Source organism: Jaculus jaculus, chromosome 5 (assembly GCF_020740685.1).
Source record: "Jaculus jaculus isolate mJacJac1 chromosome 5, mJacJac1.mat.Y.cur, whole genome shotgun sequence".
NCBI lineage: Eukaryota > Metazoa > Chordata > Mammalia > Rodentia > Dipodidae > Jaculus > Jaculus jaculus.
Window position 1 is genome coordinate 56,734,201 of NC_059106.1, and position 27,083 is coordinate 56,761,283.

General features: G+C 49.5%; 1 protein-coding gene across 2 annotated transcripts; it reads right to left on the reverse strand.

Annotated features, from left to right (window-relative positions):
- Positions 1–27,083, reverse strand: Ifnlr1 (interferon lambda receptor 1). 2 transcript variants are annotated; one of them, XM_045151344.1, is made up of 7 exons: positions 27,009–27,083; positions 23,874–23,997; positions 11,470–11,654; positions 7,519–7,661; positions 3,955–4,114; positions 3,546–3,679; positions 1–2,186 (listed from the first exon to the last, which is right to left on the reverse strand). In XM_045151344.1, exons 1-7 carry the CDS (start codon positions 27,067–27,069, stop codon positions 1,410–1,412), a joined length of 1,584 nt encoding a protein of 527 aa, XP_045007279.1. In that variant the 5' UTR covers positions 27,070–27,083; the 3' UTR covers positions 1–1,409. The 2 variants fall into 2 exon arrangements, with proteins under 2 accessions (XP_045007279.1, XP_045007280.1); XM_045151345.1 differs by lacking the exons at positions 23,874–23,997; positions 27,009–27,083 and adding an exon at positions 21,988–22,114.

A 27,083-nucleotide genomic window follows, 5' to 3' on the forward strand; every position in this document is an offset into this window, starting at 1 on the left:
TAAATTATTCCCTTTTTTCTAAAAACAGGGCTCTTTTATTCACGGTTTGGGGTAAAGTACAAACAGACATTAGGGTATTATTTAAATATGACATATAAAACAAAGCAAAGTTAAATATAAATACAAGTGTGCAAAAGCAACATGTAGTCTCAGGACGCTGAAGAATCACACATCACTCTGACGTAAGGCACCACGCACTTGGGCCCTCACCACAGCTCCCAGCTGCTGTGGATCAGGAAGGACTTTGTAACCCGTGAAGTGCCCAGCACACACAATGAGTGGATTACAGTGGATTTTCACGCTCTTTCCTCAAGGGGTTTTGTAAACAACCTGATGACCAGAAATGAATTGGAATTTAGAATTCCTAAGAAGCTCAAGCTAGATCAGAAGTTTAAAACGTGGGAAGAGATTCTTTTAGAAAGAGTGCATGTCACTGAAGAAGAAGATAGCACTCTGTGGTGGCAGCCTCGCGTCTTTTCAAAGCACCTCTGTGAAGTGGTCAGTGCGCGTGAGAGAAGGGAAGCTGCCGTGGCTGAGAAGGGGAAGGAGGCGAGGCTGGGCCCAGCCCGCTGACTAGGAGGTGAGGGGGCAGTGACAAGGAAGGAATGGGGTGACCTAGAGGAAAGACAGGTTAGAAGGTAGGCTCTCTTATTCCTTTGGGTTTGGGGCGTCACAGGTAGTGATCTCCTTGAAGCCTGGACGGATAGAGGATTCTGTCAGCCACCATGTGGCCGGCACCATTGATACGAGCCTCATGCCACACACACCTGAGAGCTCGCTGGACCCTCACCATAGCCACGTGGAAGTGGCCGATGAGGACACTGAAGCACAAAGAATGAGGGTGGCTTACTCAAGTCGCCACTAGTAAACTGTGAGCAGTGTTGGAATTTGAACCCAGGGCTATCTCACTGCACAATGCTATGTGTGACTCAGGGGCCCAGATTCTGAAGGACAACTTCCCTTTCTGTCCCCTCCAACCCATCAGCCAACTGGATGTTTGTCGAGACCCACCCTAGAGACTGCCAATTACTCAATCAAGAGGCTGAGACTCACTCAGGAGAGGCTGGGAAGGGCATGAGCTCTGATACACCAGATGTGCCTCCGGTGACATCCCTCTCCCAATTGCAGATGCTCCCCGGGGAGTGTTGGCCCTTGGTGTCTGCAGCAGCCTGACCGTGCTTGTTTCTTGATGCCCAGGAATGACCTTCCACCAGGTTGCAAGTCTCAGGAACAAGGAACAGACCCATCCAGTCCCTGACCACGGCCCTGACCTCTTGTAGCAGGTGGGTTGTTGCAAGTGGGGGTGGCATCTTACGGCTCAGTCCAGATGACAAATCTGGGTGTGACTCAGGGGTGTACCAGATCCCTCGGAAGAGCAGCACCAGATGGCATGAGACACTGGGGCCAGCTCACCTGGCCATATAATGCCCCAGCGTCCCCCCCATGGCCTCAGCCCTGTGCAGGCCTGCAGCCTTCCAGCTGCCTCCACTGCTGTCCTCGGGTTCTGATTCCCAGTCACCCTCCTCTTCCTCCTCCTCTCCCTCCTTAGGGCTGCTGTCCCAACAGAAAGTCAGTGTCTGAAGAGAAACCAGAGGTTCTTCAGTGACCAGATCCTGCTGTGGGCATGAGGCACCCCACATGGCCCACCAGGAAGGAACTTCCTTCAGAGGCTCCTCCAGGGCACCCAAGTTCTCGGAGAAATCCAGGCATGGGAGGGGCTCCTGCTGTCTGTCCCAGTCGGGTCTTTGGTCCAGTCTTTTCTTGATCAAATAGCTGGAGGACTCAGCTTCATCCCAGGGCAAGGAGACTACAGCACTGGGCCAGCTCCTGTCTGAAGCGTCCCAGGCAGAGGAGCCTTCACTCTTGTCCAGAGGTGTCCAGGAGGCCCCCCCTGAGTCCACTCCAGACTCATCTGCCTCAGAGTGCTGGGCAACCTGGAGTTCTTTCCTCAGAAAGGGAGGGGGCTCCAGGTAGGGCTGGAGGCTGTCGCTGTCTTCCGTGTCCTCAAGCTCATCCTCAGTGCTGTCCTTTTCTGACCCTCCCTGGAGGGTGGCTGGATCCCTGACTTGAGGGGGTGGCCTGACCCTGATGGTCGGTTCTTTCTGGGGACAGAGGAACAGGGCGTCTGGATACTGTGGTCCACTGGGTTGGAAGGTTGTCACAGGTTGTCTGAATCCAGAAAAATCCTGATGTGGAAGGAGAGGGGAGAGTAGATGACTCAGGCTTCCTGAAGTATTACTGGTTGAACCTGCCTTCCCCCATCCCCAGAAACAACCTCAAGATGGTTTCAAGTGGAAGCTGTTTCTTGGGAGCTGCTCCCAGGAAACCCAGTCAGGGAGTATGCAAGCCAGATGGTAGCAGAGGTGGGGGAGAGGCCCTGAAGGAGCACGAGTTATCAAGCAAGGACTTCAGTCCTGCTGGGGGTCCAGGGAGTCACTGTACCTCAGAGTCACCTCAGTGAGTGGGGAGGTACCTAGGGGATTATCCAGCTCTTCTGGCCATCATCAAAAGATATAAGTGCTTGGGCTGGAGAGATGGCTTAGCGGTTAAGCGCTTGCCTGTGAAGCCTAAGGACCCCGGTTCCAGGCTCGGTTCCCCAGGTCCCACGTTAGCCAGATGCATAAGGGGGCGCACGCGTCTGGAGTTCGTTTGCAGAGGCTGGAAGCCCTGGCGCGCCCATTCTCTCTCTCTCCCTCTATGTGTCTTTCTCTCTGTGTCTGTAGCTCTCAAATAAATAAATAAATAATGAACAAAAAAAATAAAAAAAAAAAAGATATAAGTGCTGATGGCAGGGCTTGCCTGTCACCTACGTCCCTGGGGACCCCCAGAGTAAGATCCCAGGTGCAGGCACTGGGGTGGGAGAAGCGGCTGGTGTGGGAGATGATGCTGTTGGTTGCCAAGAGGCAGTCTGAGGGCTGGGGCGATATACTAATTGTCCACCAGAGGTCGCTGTGCAGGCAGTTAGCTATGGTCTCCCCACCGATTTTGAAGCTAAGGATTGTGAAACTACTTTCCACCACCCTGTTATGACACAGGGACACTGGGAATCTGTCTTTGAAGTCTAACCTCTACCTGAGTGTTTAGAGATCCCCACCTTTAGTCGGGTCCTTGTCTGACCTCTCCAGGCCCCTCCTGCCCCAGCCAGCCCTGGATTCTTGCATGAGGCTCTGGCTTCTTGAGGTTGGCCTGGGTTGAGACTCGGCCTGGGTTAAGTTGTCCTTGCTTAGTGTCACCTTCCCTCTTTCCTTCTGGCTGCCTTGCCAAAGTAGCAGAGTTGGGGCATTCCTCTCTATGCCTGACAAATCCTTAGCAGAGAAGAGATCCCACTGAAAGGGACAGAGGTATCCCCCCTGCACAGATCTCCTGTTGGGTTCAGTGCAAAAGGAATGCATTGCTAATGGTGGAAACTTAGACATGAAGTAGAGATGGATGCAATGCAATCTGGGCCAGTTCAATATTGTCTGAACTACTGGAAACCCAGTTCCACTTCCTACTCCTCAGCACCCCATGCTTATTTCTTGCCGCACACCCCAGACTTTCCATACCAGGACCCGAGGCATTTTCACCCGCTGAAACCAGGGGTTCTCCTTGAGGCACTTCCAGATCACACCCCCTGTGGCAACGGCTAACAGCACAGGGAGCAGCGAGGAGGGCAGCACCAGGACTGGCCAGTTGGCCCCTAGGGAGGAGAGAGCACATTAATTAAGAAGCAGAACAACAGTGCCTGTCACTTCATGCGGCCACCTTACTCCGTCCTCAGGAGAATAAGCCCATCTCCGTGGAAACCCAAGGCTCAGAGAGGTTTTGTAATGTGCTCAGGAGCCACGCAGCCAGTATGGCTGAGCTGGGATTTCCATCTGCCAAGGTGTCTCTCGCTCTATATTTAACCACTGTATCATGAAACTTCCGAGGCCTGGGAGGGAAGTCCCCACGACAGCACCTCGTTCCACCCACCTGGGACCCCCAGGAAGATGCAGCTGGGCTCAGAAAAGTGGCTGTACTTGGGGGTGGTGAGGGTGTAGATTGTTCTGGCGCTGAGGCAGTGGCGCCCACTGGTGGCTGGCTGCAGTGGGATCTGCACGGGCTGTCCATGGGGGGTGGCAGGAAAGAGGGTCTGTTTGAAGAAATTGGCCGTGGTAAGAATGAGCAGAGTTAAGGGCTGGCACAGGAGGGGTGAGTAGATGGGGTGGGAACTGTGGGACTTTCTTCTCCCATCCTATATTAAAGTGCTAATGTTGGGGGTGTACTTCATTTATTATTTACTTCTTTGCAAGCACAGAGAGGAAAGAGAGAGAAAGGGGGGGGAAATGGGCACACCAGGGCCTCTAGTCACTGCTAACTCCAGATGCGTGTGTCACTTTGTGCATCTGACTTTACGTGGGTCCTGGAGAATCGAATTTGTGTCATCAGGCTTTGCAAGTAAGCACCTTAACTGCTGAGCCAGCCCTCCAGTCCCTGGGGTGGGGGGTGTCACACTTTCTAATGCTACCTGGTTTCTTCTCAGCTGAATCTCCAGGTAGGGGATGACTGGGGTTCAAAAGCAGCCTGCAGTCTGGGAAGAGGACTCAGTGGGTAAAGTGTCCGCTGTGAAAGCATGAGGACCAGAGGAGGCCTGAGGCAGCCTGTGTGGTTTCTCAGCACCCACGAAAACAGCAGGGCATGGTTACACCTGTCTGTAACCCCAGTCCAGCAAGGTGGGGGGAGGAGGCAGAGACTGGGGAATTACCGGAGCTTGCTTGACACCACTTCCTCCCCCCCCCCCCCGATTCAAAAATGTTTAAAAGGGAAGCTCTGGGTTGAGTGAGAGACTCTGTCTCAAAGAAACAGGCGGAAAGAAGGAGACACGCAGCATTCTTCTCTGGCCCGTACGTGTATGCACACAGAGTGCTCACATCTGCACACACATAACATCACGTACTACACTACAACACTTTACATACACATATAAATAACAAAAAAGTCTGTATTTAAGCTGGATGTAGTGGTGCATGCCTATAATCCCAGAACTGGGGAGGTCGAGGCAGGAAGATTGACACCGTCTTAAACAAAACTGTACCTATTTATGGGGTATCATGTGACGTTTCACTGTATGTGTGAGGTTCTGGAAATGCACACCATGCTGGATTCACATCCTTAGGGTCAGTGTAGGTATTGGAAGAAAGAATGAACAAGAACAGGGGTCAGCAAACTAGCGCCGTAGCTGACCCTGGCCCACAGTCTGACCTCCTAAAACTAGAACCCAGAGACGCTCACTCATTTCCATATCGTCTGTGGCTCCTTGTGCATGACAGCAGCAGAGCTCGGACCTTGTCACCCACAAGGCCAAACACACCTACTCTGGCCCTGTTCACAAAAGGGTTGCCAATCTGCCGTCACTAGACACTGGGCACAGTCAGCAAATGCACTGGACGCAAGTCTGGAGCTGCAGGTAACAGATACTTTCGTGGCCATCACTGGGTACTTTAGCTGTGCTTCCTGGAGCTCATCTGGATTTTCTGTAATAAATCTAATGTCTCAGGAGCCTGACCTCTGCACTCTTGCAGCACACTTGACTGAGAATTAATTGGACCAAAAAAAAAAAAAAAAAAAAAAGAGAGAGAGCAGGCTGGAGAGATGTGGTTAGTGGTTAAAGCACTTGCCATCAAAGCCTAAGGACTCAGGTTCCATCCCTCAGTACCCACGTAAGTCAAATGCACAAGGTGGTGCATGCGTCTGGAGTTTGCTTGCAGTGGCTAGTGGCCCTGGCACACCCATTCTCTCCCTCTTTCCTTCCCTCTCTCTCTCCAATAAATAAAAAATATTTTTTAAAAAAGAGGGGATTGCGATTATTTTGAAAATGAGGTGCCATCAGAACTGAATAGTGGGTTGGAGAAATGGCTTGATGGTTAAGGTATTTGCCCATGAAGCCAAAGAACCCAGGTTCGATTCCTCAGGACCCACATAAGCCAGATGCACAAGGAGGGCACATGCGTCTGAAGTTTGTTTGCAGTGGCTGGAGGCACTGGTGAACCCATTCTCTGTCTGCCTCTCTTCTGTCTCTCTCTGCTTGCAATAAATAAATTAATTTTTAAAAAAGAACTGAATAGTATATTGCTGAAGATATCATATCCTTTGGTTGCAGGATGTGGAAAAATCAAGATGAAATCGAGCTGGAAGCTTTCCCTCTGCTGGCTAGCCGCCAGAGTGCGGGAAGGTACGATGCAGACTGCAGCGAGAGAAGGGTAATCGACGGTCGCGCTCAGTGGCGGACCCGACACACTACAATGCTGACCTGCCAAGAAAGATGTGCCCACTGGTGCGACAGAGGCAACACTGTTGTGGGCAGACCAATCAGTCTGTATTGTGCCTTCTCCACAAAAAGGGATTCGTGCTTGGTACTGTAAACCAGGTTGAAAGTCCATGGCTGGAGAGGTCTTAAGCCCTAGTGGGGAAGCAACTGCTGTAGTTTTTGCTAAATAGATGTGCTATCAAACTGCCTTCTAAATATTAAAAAAAAACTTATTTATTTGTAAAAGAGAAAGGCAGACAGAAAGAGAGTGAATATGGGAGTTCCAGGGCCTCCTGCCACTGCAAGCAAACTCCAGATGCTCACTTTTTTGGGGGCATCGAACTCAGGCTGTCAGGCTTTGCAAGCAAGAGCCTTTAGTCACTAAACCATCTCTCCAACCCTTTATAAACTTTAGTTTTTTGAGGTAGGGTCTCACTCTAGCTCAGGCTGATCTGGTATTCACTCTATTCTCTGGGTGGTCTTGAACTCACAGTGATCCTCCTACCTCTGCCTCCTGAGTGCTGGGATTAAAGGCGTGTGCCACCTTGCCCAGCTTCTTTATAAATATTTTTATATCCACAGGTTACTATTGCTTTCAGCCTTGGTCAGGAAAGTTTATTTGTTTCCTACAGTGGGAGATGATTAATGCAGAGACACACAAAAGCACTGAGAATAAGTGACTACTGAGTGCTTTGCCCTAAATGAGATGCCCTTCAAGACAACATCGCTGAGGATGGGGAGAAGTGCTGTGGAACTCCATCATCCGGGCGTGACATGGCCATTACCCTCATAAAGTCCAGCAGCCGTGGTTACCTGCCCAGGACAGGAGTAATTCACACTCTGTCATGGATGGAGGAGGGGTGCGAGAGGCCCCAGCCCTCCCTCAGGAGTTAATGGTTGATGGAGGAGTTGGAGTCATTGTCTTCTGTGATATAAAGGTTGAGAGGAGTGGGGGGGGGGTAAGAGAGGGTAATGAGGTATATATGAACAAAATACAGTATATGTGTGTGTGGACATGTAGAGACATATGCATACATACATTGTTTGAAGTTGTGAAAAATAAAGAAGCCTGTGGTGTAGCTGACACCTGTCCTGTGAAGGGCGGGGTGCCTTGTCCTGGTGTCCTAAGTGGAACACAGGGTGTCGCAGGTGACTGTTGCTGAAGACCATGTGAGCTGGCCAAGAGTCTAGGGTGTGTGAGAGAGGGGACGAAGTAGGTTTAGCCTGAGGGCAGCCAAGGGCCTTCTCACCTGGCTTCCAGTGCCCTCCTTCCAGAATTTCACCTCATACTTCAGATCCATCAAGCGCATGCAAGGGGGCAGCTGGTAGGTGGCATTTACCCTGAGGATCTTCTCAGTCCGGGTGAGCACAAGAGCAGGCGGGGCTGGCTCCACTAGTAGAAACAAAACAGGACCCGTTAGCACCCTCTGAGGGTCCCACTGCCTATCTGCCCTGGTCTCATTGTGGACCCCTGGGGTACAGTCAGCTAGCTTCCAGACTCACAGAGTCTGTTGGATTGAGTCCTGGTTTCCTGTCCACTTGTCAGTGGATCGCCTGCCAGCTGTGCAAGGCACCTCCAGCTCTCATCACATTCCTGCTGTTTCAACCAGACCATCACACCTCTCATCTCTACACCTTTCCCTCTCTCCATCTCTTCTACCTCCAGCTCAGGAAGTCCTCTCCCTTAAGGACATTAACTATCTGGGTGACCCAGGATAGTCATACTATTTTAAGGCTCCAAATTTTTTAAAAAACATTTTATTTATTTATTTAAGAGAGAGAGGGGGGCGAGGGAGGGAAGGAGGAAGGGAGGGAGAATGGGCATGTCAGGGCCTCTAAAGCCATTGCAAATGAACTCCAGATGCATGCACCACCTTGTGCATCTGGCTTACATGGGTCCTGGGGAGTCAAATATGGGTCCTTAAGTGCTAAGCCATCTCTCCAGCCAAAAGCCCCCAAATTTAAAACTTCTTTTCTGGGGCTGGAGAGATGGTTCAGCGGTTCAGTGAACTTCCTGCACAACCCTGAGGCCTGAGGGGACCTGAGCCTGCCAGAGTTTGAATTTCCAAGATCTCACACAGGCAGCGGGCCGTGGCCACGTGCGCCTCTAATCTCTTGTCCTCAGGGGAGCAGAGGCCCAAGAACCACTGGCCCTGAAAACTCCAGAACCAGTAAAGAGACACTGGCTCAAAACAAGACCAGGTGGAAGGAACAGTGGTGGAAGGGCCACCCAGTGTTCCTCTCTGCCACTCTAGGCGGCCCCTCCCCCACCTCAAACACATGACAATTCTGCTGACATGGAACGTTTGTACCGCACCCAGGGGTTTGGGCAGGACATCTCCGGAGAGTGTTCTGGACTTTCCTCTTGGTCCCAAACTCGCATCCTTTTCAAATGCACATTCACCCTCTCTCACGTCCCCCACCCCCCCAGTCTCCTGCCATTATCACAGCAACTCAAATTCCCACGGGCAATATCTGAGTCAGATTCAGATGAGATCTGGGATGGTCCAGTCAGTGTAATTCCTGGACACAATTTCTATTTCCATCCTCTGCTCCCTGCATAAAATGTGGGGCCAGTGCAGGGCAGTAGTGATGGGGGAACAGAAATGAAATGGAAATATAGTCCCAAGCTTTAAAATCCAGCCAGATAAGTGTCATTAGAGTTTAAGGTCTGGATGATGTTCCTTGGCTCTCAATATGGCCCTCTGAGCTACAGCCTCCACCCTTTAAGCTGGCCTCCTTCTCTACCAAGGGTGGTAGGTATCACCAGCAGCTAACATTTCTGCAGCTTGCCAGCAGAAATGGCGAGAAACGAGCAGCCACCTTTGATTTCACACTCTGTCTGTCCCAGGAAGGCCAATGGCAGTATTTCTGAGGATATAACGTCCTTGAAGGATATAGAGTCTCCTGTGGTTGTCTTGGGTGGGGGTCCACTCTCATACAAAATCTCCTGTTGTACCTAGATACATTCTCCAAGTTTGGATTTCCTGGAGAACTTTGGCTGGTAATAATAGTCTTAGCCAGCGTGGTGGCACACGCCTTTAATCCCAGCACTTGGGAGGCAGAGGTAGGAGGTTCGCCGTGAGTTCGAGGCCACCTGAGACACCATAGTGAATTCCAGGTCAGCCTGGGCTAGAGTGAGACAGTATCTCGAAAAACCAAAAAAAAAAAAAAAAAAAAAAAAGTCTTCATCTTGCTTCTTCTTCTTTTTATTTTGTAAATTTTAGCGGGGGGAATTCGTGTGCCAGGGCCTCAGCCACTGAGATTGAACGTCAGATGCTTGCACCACCTAGTGGGCATGTGCGACCTTGCACTTGCCTCACCTTTTGTGCATCTGGCTTATGTGGAATCTAGAGTCAAACATGGCTTAGTAGGCAAGTGCCTTAACCACTAAGCCATATCTCCAGCCCTCCTCGCTTCTTTCTTAATAATTATCTTTCTCCCCACCCTCCTTCCTTCCCATTTTCTTACTGCTTCCTTTTAACCTCTTCATACTTCCTCCCTTCTCACTCATTCATACTTTTTTATTTATTTTGTGTGTACGTGTGTGTGTGTGTAGGGTGCATGCATGTTCACGTGAATGTACACAACACATATGTGGGGGTCAGAAGACCTTCAGATGTTGGTCCTCACCTTCCACCTTGTTTGAAGCAGGGACTCTTTTTTTTTCTTTTTTGTTCAGTGCTGTGTTCACCAGGCTAACTGGCCTGTGAGTTTCTGGGAGTTCCTGCCTTCATCTCCCATCTCACCACTTGCATGCTGGGATTACAGAAGCTCAACATGGCTTCTGGCTTTTATGTGGGGCCTGGCGATCAGAACTCAGGCACTCATGCTTGCATCACAAGTGCTTGATCTGCTGAGCCATCTCCAAAGCTCCCTCTCTGCTTTTTACCAACCCACTCATCCAGCCTCCTTCGACCCAAATCTTTTCTTCTCTACCATCCTTTCCTGCCATCCTCTGTTGAATATCTACCCTATTGTTGAATATTTATCTACTTTTTAGAGAAAGAAAGAGAGAGAGAGAGAGAGAGAGAGAGAGAGAGAGAGAGAGAGAGAGAGAGAGAGGGGGGAGAGAGAGGGAGAGAGGGAGAGAGGGAGAGAGGGAGAGAGAACTGGCATGGCAGGGCCGCAGCCACTCCAACTGACACTCATGCCACCTAGTGGGCATGTGAGACCTTGCGCTTGCCTCACCTTTGTGGGACTTGGAGAGTCCTTGGGTCCTTAGGCTTCACAGGCAAGTGCCTTTAACTGCTAAGCCATCTCTCCAGCCCTACCCTCTCTCTCTAAACACTGTTTTGCCCTTGATAATTTTCAGTATCTGTGGTGGTTTGATTCAGGTGTCCCCCATAAACTTAGGTGTTGTGAATGCTAGGTTCCCAGCTGATGGATATTTGGGAATTAATGCCTCCTGGAGGGAGTGTATTGTTGGGGGTGGGCTTATGGGCTTTATAGCCAGTTTCCCCATGCCAGTGTTTGGTACACCCTCCTGTTGCTGTGTTCCACCTTACGTTGGCCAGGGGGTGATGTCCGCCCTCTGCTCATGCCATCGTTTTTCCCTGCCATCGTGGAGCTTCCCCTCAAGCCTGTAAGCCAAAATAAACCTCTTTTTCCCAGAAGCTACTCTTGGTTGGGTGATTTCTACCAGCAATGCGAACTGGACTGCAACAGCATCCTAGACAGCAATGACTGAGCTGAGCTCTGAGGGGAACGCCTGGTATTCACTTTCCTGTTGTAACCACCCCTCGCTTGCACTGTCTTGACTGAAGTCAGAAAGATCTCTACACCCACACCTGATAGCCACCTATTACCATCAGTGTATCCAGGCAAGTTATCACTTTGTGACCTCGGTTTGATTCCCCAGGACCCACGTATGCCAGATGCAAAAGGTGGCATATGCATCTGGAGTTCGTTTGCAGTGGCTAGAGACCCTGGCATGCCCATTCTCTCCTCAATCTCTCTCTCTCTCTCTCTGCCTCCTTCCTTCTCTCAAATAAAATAAATAAATTTTTTAAAAAAGAACTTTCCAGCTTCCATGGTCATATGAAACCCACCAAATGAATCCCCTTTTCATTTTAGCTATTGTTGGCTCTGGTGGGAGGAGACCCCTGACTGACACCAGCATGATTAGGGTGGTGGTGACCCTGAGGGATATTCCTGGGGGGAAGGGCCTCCCATTTAGCCCTTCCCTACAGAGGTCTTACCTTCAAAGAGATAATTCAGGTACTTGGACTCCACCGGTGGGGACCTGATGCCTCCCCACGCCGCCTGCACCCGTCCCTTGAACTTGTTGTACAGGTCTTGTTTCTTCAGGCACATCAAGGGACACACCAGTGACCTTGTTCCTGCACATTTCTTCACTTTGCGCCACGGTTGGGAGCTAGGAAAGCTGAGGAGGGAGACAGGAGAGTAGGGCTCACAGACTCAGCCTGTGGGCTGGGGAGATTACAAAAGGCACATCCGGGCATTCAGCCAGATGCCACTGGACCAGCCGCCCCCCCCCTCCCCCCAGGCAGGCAGCCATCAGCCGAAACTGATTGAGAAGAGCCTGGTCAGGAGTTCGGTTCTGGAGTCACTCAGATGAGGATGGGACTCAGGCCTGTGCCCCTCACTAGCTCTGGGTTCTTCAGCAGATCCCTGCACCTCACTCAGCCCCAGCCTGCACTCTGAGACGCCTCTCTTATGGAGCTGCTCCCGACAGCAGCTATTTTCCATCTACAGTCTGCCTGTCATACGCAAGGTGCCCTATCAGGTACTGCGTGCATGTCTGAAGGAAATGTTTAGGGCTATGACTCTAACATCCTGAAAACACTGAGGTCGGACAAGAGACCTCTGCCCCGGGTGTTATTTCAAGCACCAGTGAATTGGCAATGCAGGAGAGATGAGGTCCTGCGCCCCAGGAACTTATATCCTCATGGGAGGGGATAAGAGGCACTAGTCACACCCACTAGATAAATCCCAGAGCTGATAGGTGCAGTGGAAAAAAACCCCCACAAAACAGTGTGAAGTGGGAGGGAGTGACTACTCTCAAAAGGCAGCCCAGAAAAAGACCAGGAGAATGTTATGGAAGCTGGGAGCCCAGTGCAGAGGAAGAGGTGGGGGGCGCTGCAAGGACATGCAACAAGGCTGAGGGCGACAGGCACAGTGGAACAGAGATGAGGGGGACACTGGTGGCAGGTCAGGTCAGGGGCCTTGCAGATCTGGGTAAAGGGTGTGACAGAAAGCCACAAGAAGGTGTGAATAGTGGGTGTTGGGATTCAAACTTGAACTTTTGTTTTTAATTTTAATGTATTTTATTTATTGATTGATTTGAGAGAGCAAAAGAGGGAGGGAGGGAGGGAGAAAGGGGGAGAGAGAGAGGGAGAGAGAATGGGCACGCCAGGGCCTCCAGCCACTATAAATGAACTCCAGATGCATGCGCCCCCTTGTGCATCTGGCTTACGTGGGTCCTGGAGAATCAAACTGGGATCCTTTGGCTTTGCAGGAAAGTGCCTTAACTGTTAAGTCGTCTCTCCAGTCCAAAATTGAACTTTTTAACCCACTCTGTACCTGCCTTGCTGGTACTGTGTTAACCCCCAGCAGTAGATACATTTCATTAATTTTATATATACTATCTTTATATATTCTCTGCTATTCTGTTCTTTTATTTTTCCCCCAAGGCAGAGTCTCATTCTAACCTAGACTGACCCTAAGCTCCCTGTGTAGTCCCAGGGTGGCCTTGAACTCACAGTGATCCTCCTACCTCTGCCCCATAAGTGCTGGGATTAAAGGCGTGCGCCACTAGGCCCAGCTATTCTGTTCTTTATTAAAGTGGACATGTCAGTCTCTCTCTCTAAAATATGCATGCAGTATTTGCAGGGTTCTTTTCTAACTTCCTCCCTGGCTTCTCTTTAGATAGGTCCATATTCTCTTTCCAGTGTAAACTCTTTTGATGATCAGCCTTTATAAATGATCCCCAGATGTGCTCCAAGGTCCTTAATTAGTTACTGGAACTCTTTACCCAACAGATGTACTTTTGCTAGTCGAAGATGAGCTCCCCTTTCAGCTTCATGCTTTCCTAGTCAGAGTTGACCCTGTGAGGTCATCCAGCTACAAGTTCTGTTTGCCTGAGCTTGTGTTTTTGTGATACCATCCCATAAATCACTCCCAGGTAAGTGCTGGGAGACCCTCTTTGGCTACAAGGGGAAGTGCTATGATTTGAATGTATGTGTCCCTCCAAGATTCATGCTGGAATTTAAATACCAAAGTGATGGTCTTAAGAGGTGTGGCCTTCTAAGAATTAAGTTGTGAGAACATGATGGGAATGGAGATCCTGTGAAGTGGCTTCAGAGAGCTGCCTGGCCCTCCCATCTCTCTCATCCTGTGAGGAGGGCACAGTCTTGGCATTTCCCCCATGTGAGGACACATTGAGAAGGTGCCATCTTGGAAACAGACAGTGGCCCTCACCAGACAGCCTATCTGTTGGGACCATAACCTTGGACTTCCCAGCTTCCAGAGTGTCAGAAATAAATTGCTGTGGTTTCTAAACGATCCAGTCGAAGGTGCTTTGGTAGACAGTAGCATGAAGGGACTGAGGACACTGAGGTGATTTAACGTGGAGAGTAGGCCATGGAGATGGTGAGGAGAGGCTGGATTCAGGACATATATTCTGCAGGTGAAACTGGCAGCATGTGCTCACGGTGTGGATACAGAATGGGAGGAAGTCAAGGTTATTCCTAGGTTCTGGGCTGGAGAGATGGCTTAGTGGTTAAGGCGCTTGCCAGCGAAGCCTAGGGGCTCATGTTCAACTCTCCAGGTCCCATGTAAGCCGGGTGCACAAAGTGATACAAGTGTGCAAGGTTGCGCGTGTGTCCAGGAAGGTGCAAACATCTGGAGTCCCACTGCAGTGGCTGGAGGCCCTGGGGCACCAATTCTCTCTCTTTCTAGCATGAAAAAAAAGGCCAGTCTGTTGGGCTTGCCTCAAAAAAAATAAATAAACAAAGAGTAATCCTAGGTTTCAAGCCTAAGAGATAGGAGCATGACGGGGGCAGACAGAGGGATAGCACCAGGAACAGGTTTCGGGGATGAATCAATTCACTGTCTTGTTTCTTGGTAGAGAGAATTACATTCTGTAAACATTTACAGAAAAGGAACTTGTATACTTATATTAGTAGATAGTAAAATATATACTCCCAAGTCCAAAGAAATACTAAAAATGAAGTCACTACAGAATCTTTCATAATTATAACAAGAAATGAACATTTTTTAAAACTGGGGCTGGAGAGATGGCTCAGTGGTTAAAAGCACTTGTTTGCAAAACCTGCAGGCCTGGGTTCGATTTCCCAGTGTCCATCCATTAGGGATGCATGCATCTTGGATTTGTTTGCAGTGGCAAGAGGTCCTGGCATGCCCACACTCCTTCTCTCTCTAGTAAATAAGATAAAAATATTTAACTTTACTTATGTGTGTGTGCACACACATCAGGGGCTCTTGCTACTGCAAACATATGCCAGATGCATACATCAATGTCTCAGGATGGCCTCAAACTCACAGCAATCCTCCTACCTCTGCCACCTGAGTGCACCACGCCCAACTTCAATTTGTGTCCAACTTTATGCAGGTGATGGGCAACTGAACCCAGGCTGGTAGGCTTTGCAAACAAGTACTTTTAACCACTGAATCTTCTCCCCAGCCTTGAGAAAAAAAAATTAGTATTTATTATTTATCAGAGAAAGAGAGAGGGAGAGAGAGAGAGAGAGAGAATGAACATGCCAGGGCCTCCAACCACTGCAAATGAACTCCAGATGCATATGCCACCATGCGCATCTGGCTTATAAGTCTGAGATATTGAACCAAGTCCTTAAGATTCACAGGCAAGTGCCTTAACCACCAAGCCATCTCTTCAGCCTGAGAAAATTTTGATGTATATCACTCAGTAACAGACAACTGGGCAAAGAAAAGCAGTAAACATAGAAAATAAGAACAAGTTATTAAGGACTTATTTTGGCTCACAGTTTCAGTCCACAGTGTGGTGAAGCAGGGCAGATTCCATCACACTGATAAAAAGACGAGGAGGAGGATGAAGAGGATGGGTGAAGAAGAGGAAGGACAGAGAAAGAGAAGAAAGAGAATGCCTGTGGGAGCTGAGTTGCTCATCTCTCTTTTATTGCATCTGTATCCCTGGGGCTGGGAAGATGGCTTAGTGGTTAAAAACGCTTGCTTGCAAAGTCTGTTGGCTGGTTCAGTTGCCCAGCGACCCATTTAAATCTAGAAGGACCTTCATTTGTAGCGGTTAGATGTGCATACCCACACGTAAATAAATAAAAATGAAAACAAGCAAATAAAAGAGCCACTTCCTAAGAGAAGATGAGTCACTGGTCAATAAGTGCATGAGGAGATATTCAACCTGGTTGATCCTCAGGAAAATGCAGACCATAGCCATGGAGGAGCACTACCCCACACCCAATAACAGGCAGATCCAAAGGCCGGTACTAAGTGTTGGGAAGCTCACGGAATCACTAGCACTCTTGTACATTGGTGGGAATGAATAATGGACCGTTGATGTTGGAAAACAACTAGTTTGTTTGTTATTATGTTATACATTCAGTTACCCAATCTCCTAGACTCTATCCCTAGATCCTTTTTCTTTTTTTTTTTTTTTTTTGAGGTAGGTCACACTGTCACACTCTAGCCCAGGCTGACCTGGAATTCACTATGTAGTCTCAGGGTGGCCTCAAACTCATGATGATCCTCCTACCTCTGCCTCCTGAGTGCTGAGATTAAATGTGTGTGCCACCACGCCTGGCAGATCCTAGATCTTTTTTTTTTTTAAATTATTTTTATTTATTTATTTGACAAAAAAAGAGGGGAGAGAGAGGGGGGAGGGGAGAGGGAGAGGGAGAGGGAGAAAGAGACAGCAAGAGTGCCAGGACCTCCAGCCAGTGAAAACGAGCTCCAGATGCGTGTGACCCCTTGCGCATCTGACTAACTTGGGTCCTGGGGAGTCAAACCTGGATCCTTTGGCTTTGCAGGTAAATGCCTTAACCGCTAAGCCATCCCTCCAGCCCTCTGTCCCTAGATCTTTATCCATAGAAATTAAAAAAAAGCCTAACTCTGCACACAATCTTGTATGTGAATCTTCATGCAGCCCCATTCTGATAATTCTGTTATGGATGAAATGAGTTCTCCCAAGTTCACATGCTGAAGCTCTAACTCCCAGTGTGACTGCATTTGGAGACAGGGCTTTAGAGGGACAATTAAGGTTACATGAAGTCCTAGAGATGAGGCGCTAACTCAGAGGGACCGGTATGCTTATAAGAAGAGAAAGATGAGGTTGGGGCAATGGCTGAGCCCTTACAGGCACTTGCTTGCAAAGCTTGTCAGCCTGGGTTCCTTTCACAAGCCACTCATGTATGAAAGGTGGTACAAGTGTCTGGTGTTCATCTGTCAAGAGGCACCCTCATATAAATACACATGTGAAGATGAATAAATAAAGCTTTTTAGAAATAAGAGAGAAAGAGCCACCAGGAGAACATACACACAGGGTCAAGGCCATCAGGAGGAAGGCCATCTGTCAGCTAGGAAACCTCACCTGCCAGTACTTTGCTGTTGGACTGCTAAGCTTCTGAGCCATGAGAAAGAGATTGCTGTTGCTTATGTCACCTACGGGGTCCATGAACTTCATCACTAACTAATGCTGCTCTCTGTTTTTGTTTTTTGTGTTTTTTTCAAGGTAGGGTCTTACTCTAGCTCAGGCTGACCTGGAATTCACCATGTAGTCTCAGGGTAGCCTTGAACTCATGGCGATCCTCCTACCTCTGCCTCCCGAGTGCTGGGATGAAAGGCGTGCGTTACCACGCCTGGCGCCTAACACTGTTTTTGCTGCCAGAAGTGAGTTGCTCATGTCACAAGTGTCTTAAAATGTGATGTGGCTTTGGAAGTGGCAACAGAGGCTGGAGAGTTTTGAGGTGCATGTCAACAGGGGCCTAGATCACATCCGAGAGAAGGTTGGAGGGAACGCAGGCATGAAGGATGACCAGTGAGATCTCAGCAGGCAGGAGGCATCCTTCAGTTCTGCCAGCTGGAGGACAGGTAACCCCTGTTATAACATAGCAGAAAACCTGGCTGACGTGTGTTCCAGTGTTTTGTAGAAAACAGAAGCTAAAAGGCTGGGGAGATGGCTCAGTGGTTAAAGGCGCTTGCTTATAAAACCAGATTACCCCCCTAGCAACTACATAAAGTAAGATGCACAAAGTGGCATATGCAACTGAAGCTTGTTTTCAGTGTCAAGAGGCCCTAGCATGCCCTTCTTGCTTTCTCTCACCTCATATATAAATAACTAAAAAAGAAGAAGAAGAAAAAGAAACTAGAAGTTAAAAGAGCTGCTCTTGGATATTTAGGTGGGGAGAGTTCTAAGAAAGTGTAGCCATGAGGCCACCCTGAGACTACATAGTGAATTCCAGGTCAGCCTGGGCTAGATAGAGAGAGACCCTACCTCGAAATAAACCAAAAATAAAATAAAATAAAAATAAAGAGAGAGAGAACCAGAATTTGAAATTCTGGAAAATTCTCAGTCTATCCATATTGCAAAATATGAGCCAGGTGTGTGGCACATGCCTGTAATCCCAATACATGGGAAAGGAAGGCAGGAGAATCAGAAGTTCAAGGTCAGCTTCAGCTATGTAGAGTTTGAGGCCAGCCTGGGCTACCTGAGACCCTGTCTCAATAAGTCAGAGAGAGAGAGAGAGAGAGAGAAAGATAGAGATAGATAGATAGATAGATAGATAGATAGATAGATAGATAGATAGAATATGCATTCTGGACAGAACACCAAGATTGTGGCTGGAAGATCACTTGGCAAACAGGTGTCATGGGTGCAACACATGGATTTGACAACGTGATCAAATGTGAAACGCACGGCTTTAATCAGCCACGTGAGCAGAGAGTGGCAGTGGAGACGGGATCACCCCAGCAGAGACGGGCCTGCTTTGACAAAAAGGGACTGAGACTGAGCACAGCAAAGGACCACTGCCAGAGGAAGGGTCAAGTGGACTGCTTATCTGTAATCATGTGTATCCTTTGGAGGCAGAAGCAGGAAGATTGTGAGTTCCAAGCCATCTCAGACTACAGCTGTGAGTTAGCTACCAGCCTAAGCTACACAGGGAGGCTGTATCTCCAAAACAACCAGCAAAGATGGGGGTGGTGACCACAACTGTCATGGCAGCTGAGAGGCAGAGGTAAGACGATTAGAAGTTTGAGGCTACCCTGGGCTACTCAGTGAAACCCTGTCTTAAAAAAATCAAACAAGAGGGATGGAGAGATGGCCCAGCAATTAAAGGTGCTTTCTTGTAAAGCCTGATGGCACAGGTTTGATTCCCCAATAAATAAAGCCAGATGCAGAAAGTGGTACATACTTCTGGTATTTGTTTGCAGTAGCAGGGAGCCTTGGTACATCCATACCCACTCTCTGTCTTCCTCTTTCTGTCTGACTCTCTCTCTCAACTAAACAAAATTAAAAAAAAAAAATCAAACAAAAAAACCCCAAAACAAGTTAGTGGGGGCTGGAGAGATGGCATAGTGGTTAAGGCCCTTGACTGCGAAGCCTAGAGACCCATTTAAGCCAGATGCACAAGGTGATGCAAGTGCCAGCTTGCATGTGTGCACAAGGTGGCACATGCATTGGGAATTAGATTGCAGTGCCTGGCATGCCAGTTCTTTCTCTCTCTCATAAAAAAAAATTACAAAAAGGGTACATGCAAATGTGGGTGCACACACACAAACACTGAAACTATAGTTACATGAAGGCCATCACTGCTGACATACAGAATTTGGTCTTTAAAACATTTTTCTGGGCTGGGGGTGTCGCCAGAGGAATATAAGATGTCCACCTCTATCACTTCTCTGCTTTTTAATTTTATTATTTTTTGAATGAGAATTCTTTTGTGTGTGTGTGTGTGTGTGTGTGTGTGTGTGTGTGTGTGTGTGTGTGTTTCTTTTTTGGTTTTCAGAGGTAGGGTCTCACTCTAGCTCAGGCTGACCTGGAATTCATTCTGTAGTCTCAGTGTGGCCTTGAACTCACAGAGATCCTTTTACCTCTGCCTCCTGAGTGCTGGGATTAAAGGTGTGTGCCACCACACCTGGCTGTTTTTATTTTTTAATTTTTTTTTTTTTGTGTGTTTTTGGTTTTCAGAGGTAGGGTCTCACTCTAGCTCAGGCTGACCTGGAATTCATTCTGTAGTCTCAGTGTGGCCTTGAACTCACGGTGATCCTCTTACCTCTGCCTCCCGAGTGCTGGGATTAAAGACATGCACTACCACACCCAGCTTCATCTGCTTTGTTTTTGAAAAGGATTCTCACTGAACCTAGAATGCACCAATTCAGATAGACAGCAAGCTTTGGGGATCACCCTGACTCTGCCTCCCCAGTACTGGGGTTACAGGTATGTACCACGAAGCCTAAGGCTAGTGTTTTACTTTAGTGCTGGGGATCCAGACTCAGATCCCCATGCTTGCACAGTAAGCACTTTACCCACTGAGCCATCTCCCCATTTTCTGTGTGGTGGTACACGCCTTTAATCCCAGCACTCGGGAGTCAGAGGTAGGAGGATCACCTTGAGTTCGAGGCCACCCTGAGATTATATAGTGAATTCATGCCAGCCTGGGCCAGAGCAAGACCCTACCTTGAAAACCCTTGCCCCGAAATTATTTATTTATGAGGAGAGAGGGATATATATAGAGAGACAGACAGATATTAGGCATACCAGGGCATCTTGCCACTGTAAATTAACTCCAGACACACGTGTCACTTTGTGCATCTGGCTTTATGTGAATACTAGCAAATTGAACCTGTGCAGACAGGCTTTGCAAGCAAGCGCCTTTAACCAATAAGCTATCTCCCCAGTGCTCCCTTTTCTATGTTGTGACAGTGTCTCATACTGCTGCCCCGGCAGGCCTCAAACTCCTGCCAATCCTTCTGCCTCGGCCTCCTGAATACTGAAATTACAGTACTGAAATTAAAGGTATGAGCCACCATGCCTGGCAAAAAAAATCCACTGATACGGGATTCTGGAATGTGCCTGGTTAATCCAGAGTGTCAGAAAGCAAATCTGTGACTGCTAGAGCTAGTGGGTAGAGACTGCACGCAAAGTGGCCGGAGGGAACCTTTGGGGGGAGTGGAGATGTCTTGATATGGATGTATAGACATGTAGCAAAATTCTTCATGCAGGACTTTGAAATGGGAGCATTTTGTACTATGTAAATTTTAACTCAATGATGCTGATTGATCAAGGTTGTCTGTTAAAATCAGCACTAATGAGCAAAATGTCATTCTCCAGCCTCGCACATGCCTTTAATCCCAGCACTCGCTTGGGAAGCAGAGTCCACCCTGAGACTACAGAGTGAATTCCAGGTCAGCCTGGGCTTGAGCAAGACCCTACCTCAAAAAGCAAAAAAAAAAAAAAAGTACTGAGTGACTATGGGTCATTTTCTTGTGATCCCAAGAACCACATACAACATAGAAGAAATTAATTAAAAAAATCCCAAGGAGTAGAATTTAGATGGAGGGGGGCATCATTATTATGGTTCCAACATCCTGTCTTGGGACACATGTCACTGCTCACTGAGAAGACCTTAAGCAGCAGTTACGTAGAGATCAACACAGCTCACAGACAGAATCTGGTCTTTCAAACCTTTTCCTAGGGCTGGAGAGATGGTGTGGTGGTTTGATTCAGGTGTCCCCCATAAACTTAGGTGTTCTGAAAGTAGTTTCCCAGCTGATGGATATTTGGGAATTAATGCCTCCTGGAGGGAGTGTATTGTTGGGGTCGAGCTTATGGGTGTTATAGCCAGTTTCCCCATGGCAGTGTTTGGCACACTCTCTTGTTGTTGTTGCCCACCTGATGTTGGCCAGGGGGTGATGTCCCACCCTCTGCTTATGCCATAGTTTTCCCTTGCCATTGTGGAGCTTCCCCTCGAGCCTGTAAGCCAAAATAAATCTTTTTTCCAGAAGCTGCTCTTGGTTGGGTGATTTCTACCAGCAAGACGAACCTGACCGCAACAGGTGGCTTAGCAGTTAAGGCACTTGTGTAAGGACCCAGGTTAGATTCCCCAGTGCCCAGGTAAAGCCAGATGCACAAGGTGGCACATGTGACTGGAATTCATTTGTAGTGGCTAGAGGCCCTGGCACACCCATTCTGTCTCTATCTGCCTTTTCTTCTGTCTCTCTCAAATAAACAAATAAAAATAAAATAAGATAAAATAAATGTAAAAATCTTTTCCTGGGCTGGGGATGTACCTCAGTGGTAGAGAGCTTGTCTAGCATGCATAAGGCCTTGCTTTCCACCAGACAAGGAGAAAAAGAGAGACAGAGAGAAAAAGAAAGGAGGGAAGAAGGAAAGAGGGAGAGGAAAGGAAGGAGGGAAGAAAGGAAGGAAGGAAGAGGAAAGGAGAAAGGAAAGAAGAGAGGGAGGAAAAGCATAAGACAAGAAAAGGAGGGAAGGAAGGAGAAAGAAGGGAAAGAAAATGGGAGGGGAGGGGAGAGAAGGAAAAGGGAGAAAGTAATTAAGTTTATTTCAGCCAACTACATAGGGAACACTAGGCCAGCCTGGCTGCAGAGTGTGATCCTGACTCCAAAACAAGACGTCTTTTTCCCACTGACTGGAGAAAGGGCTCGTTGCCACCTTTAGGTCAGGAGCTATATGAGATAACTTTGAGACATCTTGTCACAATAAAGGGCAAGAAAGATACCAAAGACTACGAAGGTCAAGGTAAAAGGACCCTGAAGAGACTTGTTGGCTCCGGATCAGGCCATGCAAGCTTCAGTGCAGTGAGCACGCTGCAATGGACTGACACCATCAGATACATTCAACGACTGCTCAGTCACCTGCGGGAGGAGATAGGGAACTAATTCATGTACCTTGAAAACTGGGAAAGAATGGGGGGTAAGGGCTGGAGTGAGAGCTCAGTGGTCAAGGCACTTGCCTTCCAGGCCTTATGACCAGGGCTCTATTCCCCCGTACCCACATAAAGCGAGATACACAGAGTGGTGCACACATGTGGAGATCATTTGCAGTGGCTGGAGGAGTGCCCATTCTCTCTCTCTCTCTCTCTCTCTCTCTGTGTATAAACAAATAAATAAAATATAAAAAAAGAACGGACGTGGTGGTGCACGCCTTTAATCCCCGCACTCGGGAGGCAGAGGTAGGAGGATCGTCATGAGTTCAAGGCCACCTTGAGACTCCATAGTGAATTCCAGGTCATTTTGGGCCAGAGTGAGACCCTACCTCAAAAAAAAAAAAAAAAAAAAGAACGGAGGTAAAAAACCATTAACCCTATCTTGCCTATTTGAACGGTACCCCTGAATAGCAAAAACTGCATGAGGGGGTGTCTCTCCTTACAAAAGAATTCCAACTAATGAATGAAAGCAAGAACACAATTAGAACATTGCTATCTTGCAATCCTTTGAAAGTATAAAAGAGGTGGGTAATATCTTAAAGATGCCGAGGCTGGGCTTGCAGTGTTTTCATAAGGTCATCTCAGCTCTCCTACCTCCCCCTGTGTGTCTCAGTGCCCCTGTGAAGAACAGTAGCGGACCTTCCTCATAGGGTGGCTGCTAAGATCATTTCAAGGGCTGGCATAGGGCAGGAGATGTGGCTCAGAGGTGGGGCGCTTGCATAATGTTGCGCATGTTATGCCCTGGCTTTGGGTCACAGCATGATAAGCAAGAGGCCATCAGAAATGTCCTGACACAGTGCCTGGTGTGCAGCAAACTCATAGTTGAGGTACTTCCTGCCTCCTGGTACAGTCTTGCTTCTGAACTCATCCTTCCAGTCTGTTCTTGCCCCAGGCAGCACTCCCACTCCTCACATCTGGATTCTGAAAATGCGGGGGACAGTGATGAGACAGAAAGATGCGCAAGCTTGGGCTTTCTCTTCTGACTCCATCACTAGCTTGCGGGGCCAAGTCAGGGCACCTCTCAGGGCCCAGCCATGGGAAAAGCAGCACCTATCTGGGGCTCCTGGGAGGAGAAAGTGACCTCACCCAAGGTCTCTGGACTCCTTGAGCCAGGGTGGAGCTCCTCCCCCTTCCTGCTCCAGCCCCACCCCCACCCAGTCCAGATTACTGTGGGTGGATGGGTATCTGCCCATCCTCCTGCCTTCCCACTGAAGCACTCCCAGCCATATCTCAGGGTTCAATTCAGTGGTAGCTCGGCCACCTCTACTCTCAGATTCCTCTGGGCTAGCAGGGGTGGCCTGGACTTCTAAGATGAGAAGGACCCCAAAGCCCTGTCTGTCTCAAGTCCCATGCCCTGCAGGATGCAGGCGCAGCCGTTGACCCTCTGTCTGTCCTCTCTAATCAGCTGGAACAACCTCAGCCTTTACCCCCGGCTCGTTGCAGCTCTGGCCGGCCTCCACCTTTGTCAAGGGTCTCCCCATCACCCACAGGCCTGCCGCCTGCTGTTCTCCATTCAACGTCCTTCCCCCCACCTCCAACCTTCTCCATGTACCTGCCGAATGGCATCTCCCAGAGACCCCGAGCGGACCGCACGAAATGTAACTAGACCCAGGAAGCCCCCCACCCCCGCCCACCCTCTTGCCATCACCCCACCCACTGACCCCGAGGCCCCCCTCTACCCTTGATAGGCCACAAAGTAGGTGACATCTGGGGGGCTGCCGAGTCCGGGGAGCCACGTCAGGTACACGCTGAAGTTCTGGGAGAATAGCGTCACATTCCGGGGAGAGGCTAGCTGGGGCCTCCCTGTGGGGGAGAGAAAAGAGAGCCTGCAACTATTGGCTGGTCTTGTGTGTGTTTGTGGTATAAGCGCACATGTGTGCTCACATACGTGTGTAGGCACGAGGACACCCGCAGGTGTTATCCTCAGGAAATCCTCCTCCTCTGTTTCTGAGGCAGAATCTCACTCTAGCCCAGGCTGACTGGGACTCATGGCGAACGTCCTACCTCAGCCTCCTCAGTGCTGGGATTAAAGGCGCGCACCACCATGCCTGACTAGGAACCCTTTTTTGTAAGATTATTTTTTTATTGATAAAGTCCATAATTATAGACAATAAACCATGCTAATTCCCTCCTCTCCCCCACTTTCCCTTCATAAATCCCCTCACCATCATATGCCCTCCCCCTCTCAATTAGTCTTTCTTCCATTTTGATGTCATTGTCTTTTTCTAGAAACTCTTTTTTTTTTTTGAGACGAGGTCTCTCCTTGGCTGGAGCTCACCAGTTAGATTAGCCTGGACTGGCTGCCAGAGAGTCTCTCAGATTCTCCTGGCTACACCCCTCCCCCGGCGCACTGCCACACGAAGCATTTTCACATGGGACCTGGGGATCAATTTCAGGTCCTCATACTGACATCTCCCCAGCCTTCCTGGGCGGTGTTGGCACAGGCGACAGGTGCTTGGCTGACCACCACATGTGAGGGGCAGCCTCTTCCCCTTCTCAGACCCCAGCACAGTAAACCCTCTGCGCCGTGGGGTAGGGCTCTGCATGCTCCGGCATTCAAGGGTAAATTTCAGCAGGTCACCACAGGGCAGGAGCCAAGGCATGGCCTTGCACCCCCGCCTAGACTCCAGAGGTCTTGCCAGCATATCCTCAGCATCTGCCTCGCTGGCCCCTGATACACAGCACGTACACGATAAACGAGTGCTGGGTGGACTAGTGTTGCTCTAATACAGGTTTCTGGAAAGGCTTCCTCACAAGTTTCTCTTTCCCTACCTGATGGAACAGGAAGGCCCCAGGAAAGGTGGCTGTCGAGGGGTTAGGAACAGAACTGCTCTCGCTGGTGGCTGGGTCCAGAGAAATGAGCCAAATATATATATATACACACATACATACATACATATATATATATCATTCTACTACCACTCTGGGTCCCAGGGTATTTGCCCAAGAAATTAAGGTCGTCCATAGCCCATTTCCACTATATATACTGCAAGTTGCCCCTCTCCCTCTCTCTCTCTCCCTCTTACACACACACACCCTTGTATTCCTGCTTCACCTGACCTGGTGTAACGTTTACTTTTCTGTTGTGGGGACAAAACACCCGACCAGAAGGTTTATTCAGCTTAGTTCTTTTTTTTTTTTTTTTTTTTTTTTTGAGGTAAGGTCTCACTCTAGCTCAGGCTGACCTGGAATTCACTATGGAGTCTCAGGGTGGCCTCAAACTCACAGCGATCCTCCTAACTTCTGCCTCCCGCGTGCTGGGATTAAAGGTGTGTGCCATCACGCCCGGCTTCAGTTTACAGTTTTAAGGGAAAGCGTCGCCACAGTGGGAGAGCATAGCACCGGCAGACATCTGGCTCATGCTGTTGCCTATCAACAGGGAGGTAGCAGAGAGAGTGGGCTGGACTTGAACACCCAGTGGGCCTGCTCTTTGCTCTGGGCCTTTGCATGAGCTGTTCCCACCATGTGGACAGGCCCCTGATGCCTGCCTGGCTCAACCCTTGGTTTCTGTTGCACACCTTGGATGCCACAGTCTGTCAGTGACATGTCCCCTGGCCAGCTTTAACTTGGTGCAACCTCCCTTCCAGAAATCCTTTCTTTCTTACTCATTGTCTAAAACATGCAGCCAACCACACCACCGCCAGGTTCCATGACCCACTATTGCCTTCAGAATTAAGTCCACACTCCTTATGGAGATGGCTGTCCGGGTCACCAGACAGCTCCCCACAGCTCAAGAGGCTGCCGGTCCCAAACCACCACCTTCTTTTAAAGGTGTTTGGGCCCAGCTATCCTAGAGTTCACCACCTAACCTCTGAAAGGTGACATTCAAGTGTTCTTCCCCCAGGGAGTCTTCCATCTCTAAGGGAAAATGGCAAGACAATGGCGATGACGCAGTAACTGCATCCCGTGTAGGGTCCTGCGTGGCAACTTTAGGACAGACTGTGCCAAGTATGTCCACCTGATCCTGCCAGTACAGGCGCGCAGGTGGGAAAAGCAGGGTCCTCAGGCCCTCAAGTCTGAGCTCCGGGCCTCCTCCAGGTTATTCTGGAGCTCAGCCTGATCCATTTGCCTAATGACCCATCTTCTGCCCCAAGAGAACTCGTGGGCCCCAGGGAGAATTCTTTCACATGGGCTGCCAATTATTTGGGGGGGGGGCAGTCACAGGCGCGCGTGGCTAGGGGTGGGTGCTGGGGATTGCACTGGGGCCCTCACACCTGCACAGCAAGCTTACCTGCCAGCGAGCCATTTCTGAAAAAGTAAGACTGCCTCCTTCAGGGGGGACAGCTTAAAGAGACCACGCGGTCCAACACAAAAGTAGCTCAAAGGAGGCTTTTATCTGCTTAGTCCAAGGTCACTTCCAGCCCTGCCGACCGTGACTCTTAAGGGCCTGCCCAAGGCCAGTGTGCGGTTACAGGGGTGTAAAGTGGAAAGGTCAGGTTTGCGTAATTGGGTCCTGCCCCAGGTGTTTTGTCCCTTGTTTACCAGCTGAGGTTCAGAGACAGAGTGAGGGTCCCACCTCAGGGCCTGGCTCCCCAGGGGCTCCGGCCCCGGGGTCTGGGTGGGGCATCGGAACCCTCCCAGCCAGAGGAGGGGGAGGGCGGGAACCCACCTGCCCGCTTGCCAGCGTCCAGGTACGGCGCCGGGGCCGAGCTGCAGGACGCAGGGGGACTGAAGGGGAAGCTGGGCAGGGGTTAGGCCACCCGGCTTCGGTCCTCCCGGAAGGCAGTTTCAGGTTCAGCTTTCGTTTAGTTCTGGGCAGAGGCAGCCCAGGTCCCCCCGGGGGCGCCCCGCCGCCCGCGCCCTCGCTCGCTTACCTGGGGCGGCCTGCAGCAGGCACAGGAGCAGGGATGCCCAGCGGCCCGCCCCGCTGCTCATCTCGGCCCGGGCGG

Coding starts and splice junctions, on each gene's coding strand:
- Ifnlr1 (XM_045151344.1), bottom strand. CDS start 27,069: ATGAGCAGCGGGGCGGGCCGCTGGGCATCCCTGCTCCTGTGCCTGCTG. Junction 7,662..11,469: donor CCTGAATTATCTCTTTGAAG/GTAAGACCTCTG, acceptor TGTTTCTACTAG/TGGAGCCAGCCCCGCCTGCT. Junction 4,115..7,518: donor AGGAGGGCACTGGAAGCCAG/GTGAGAAGGCCC, acceptor TTCTTCAAACAG/ACCCTCTTTCCTGCCACCCC.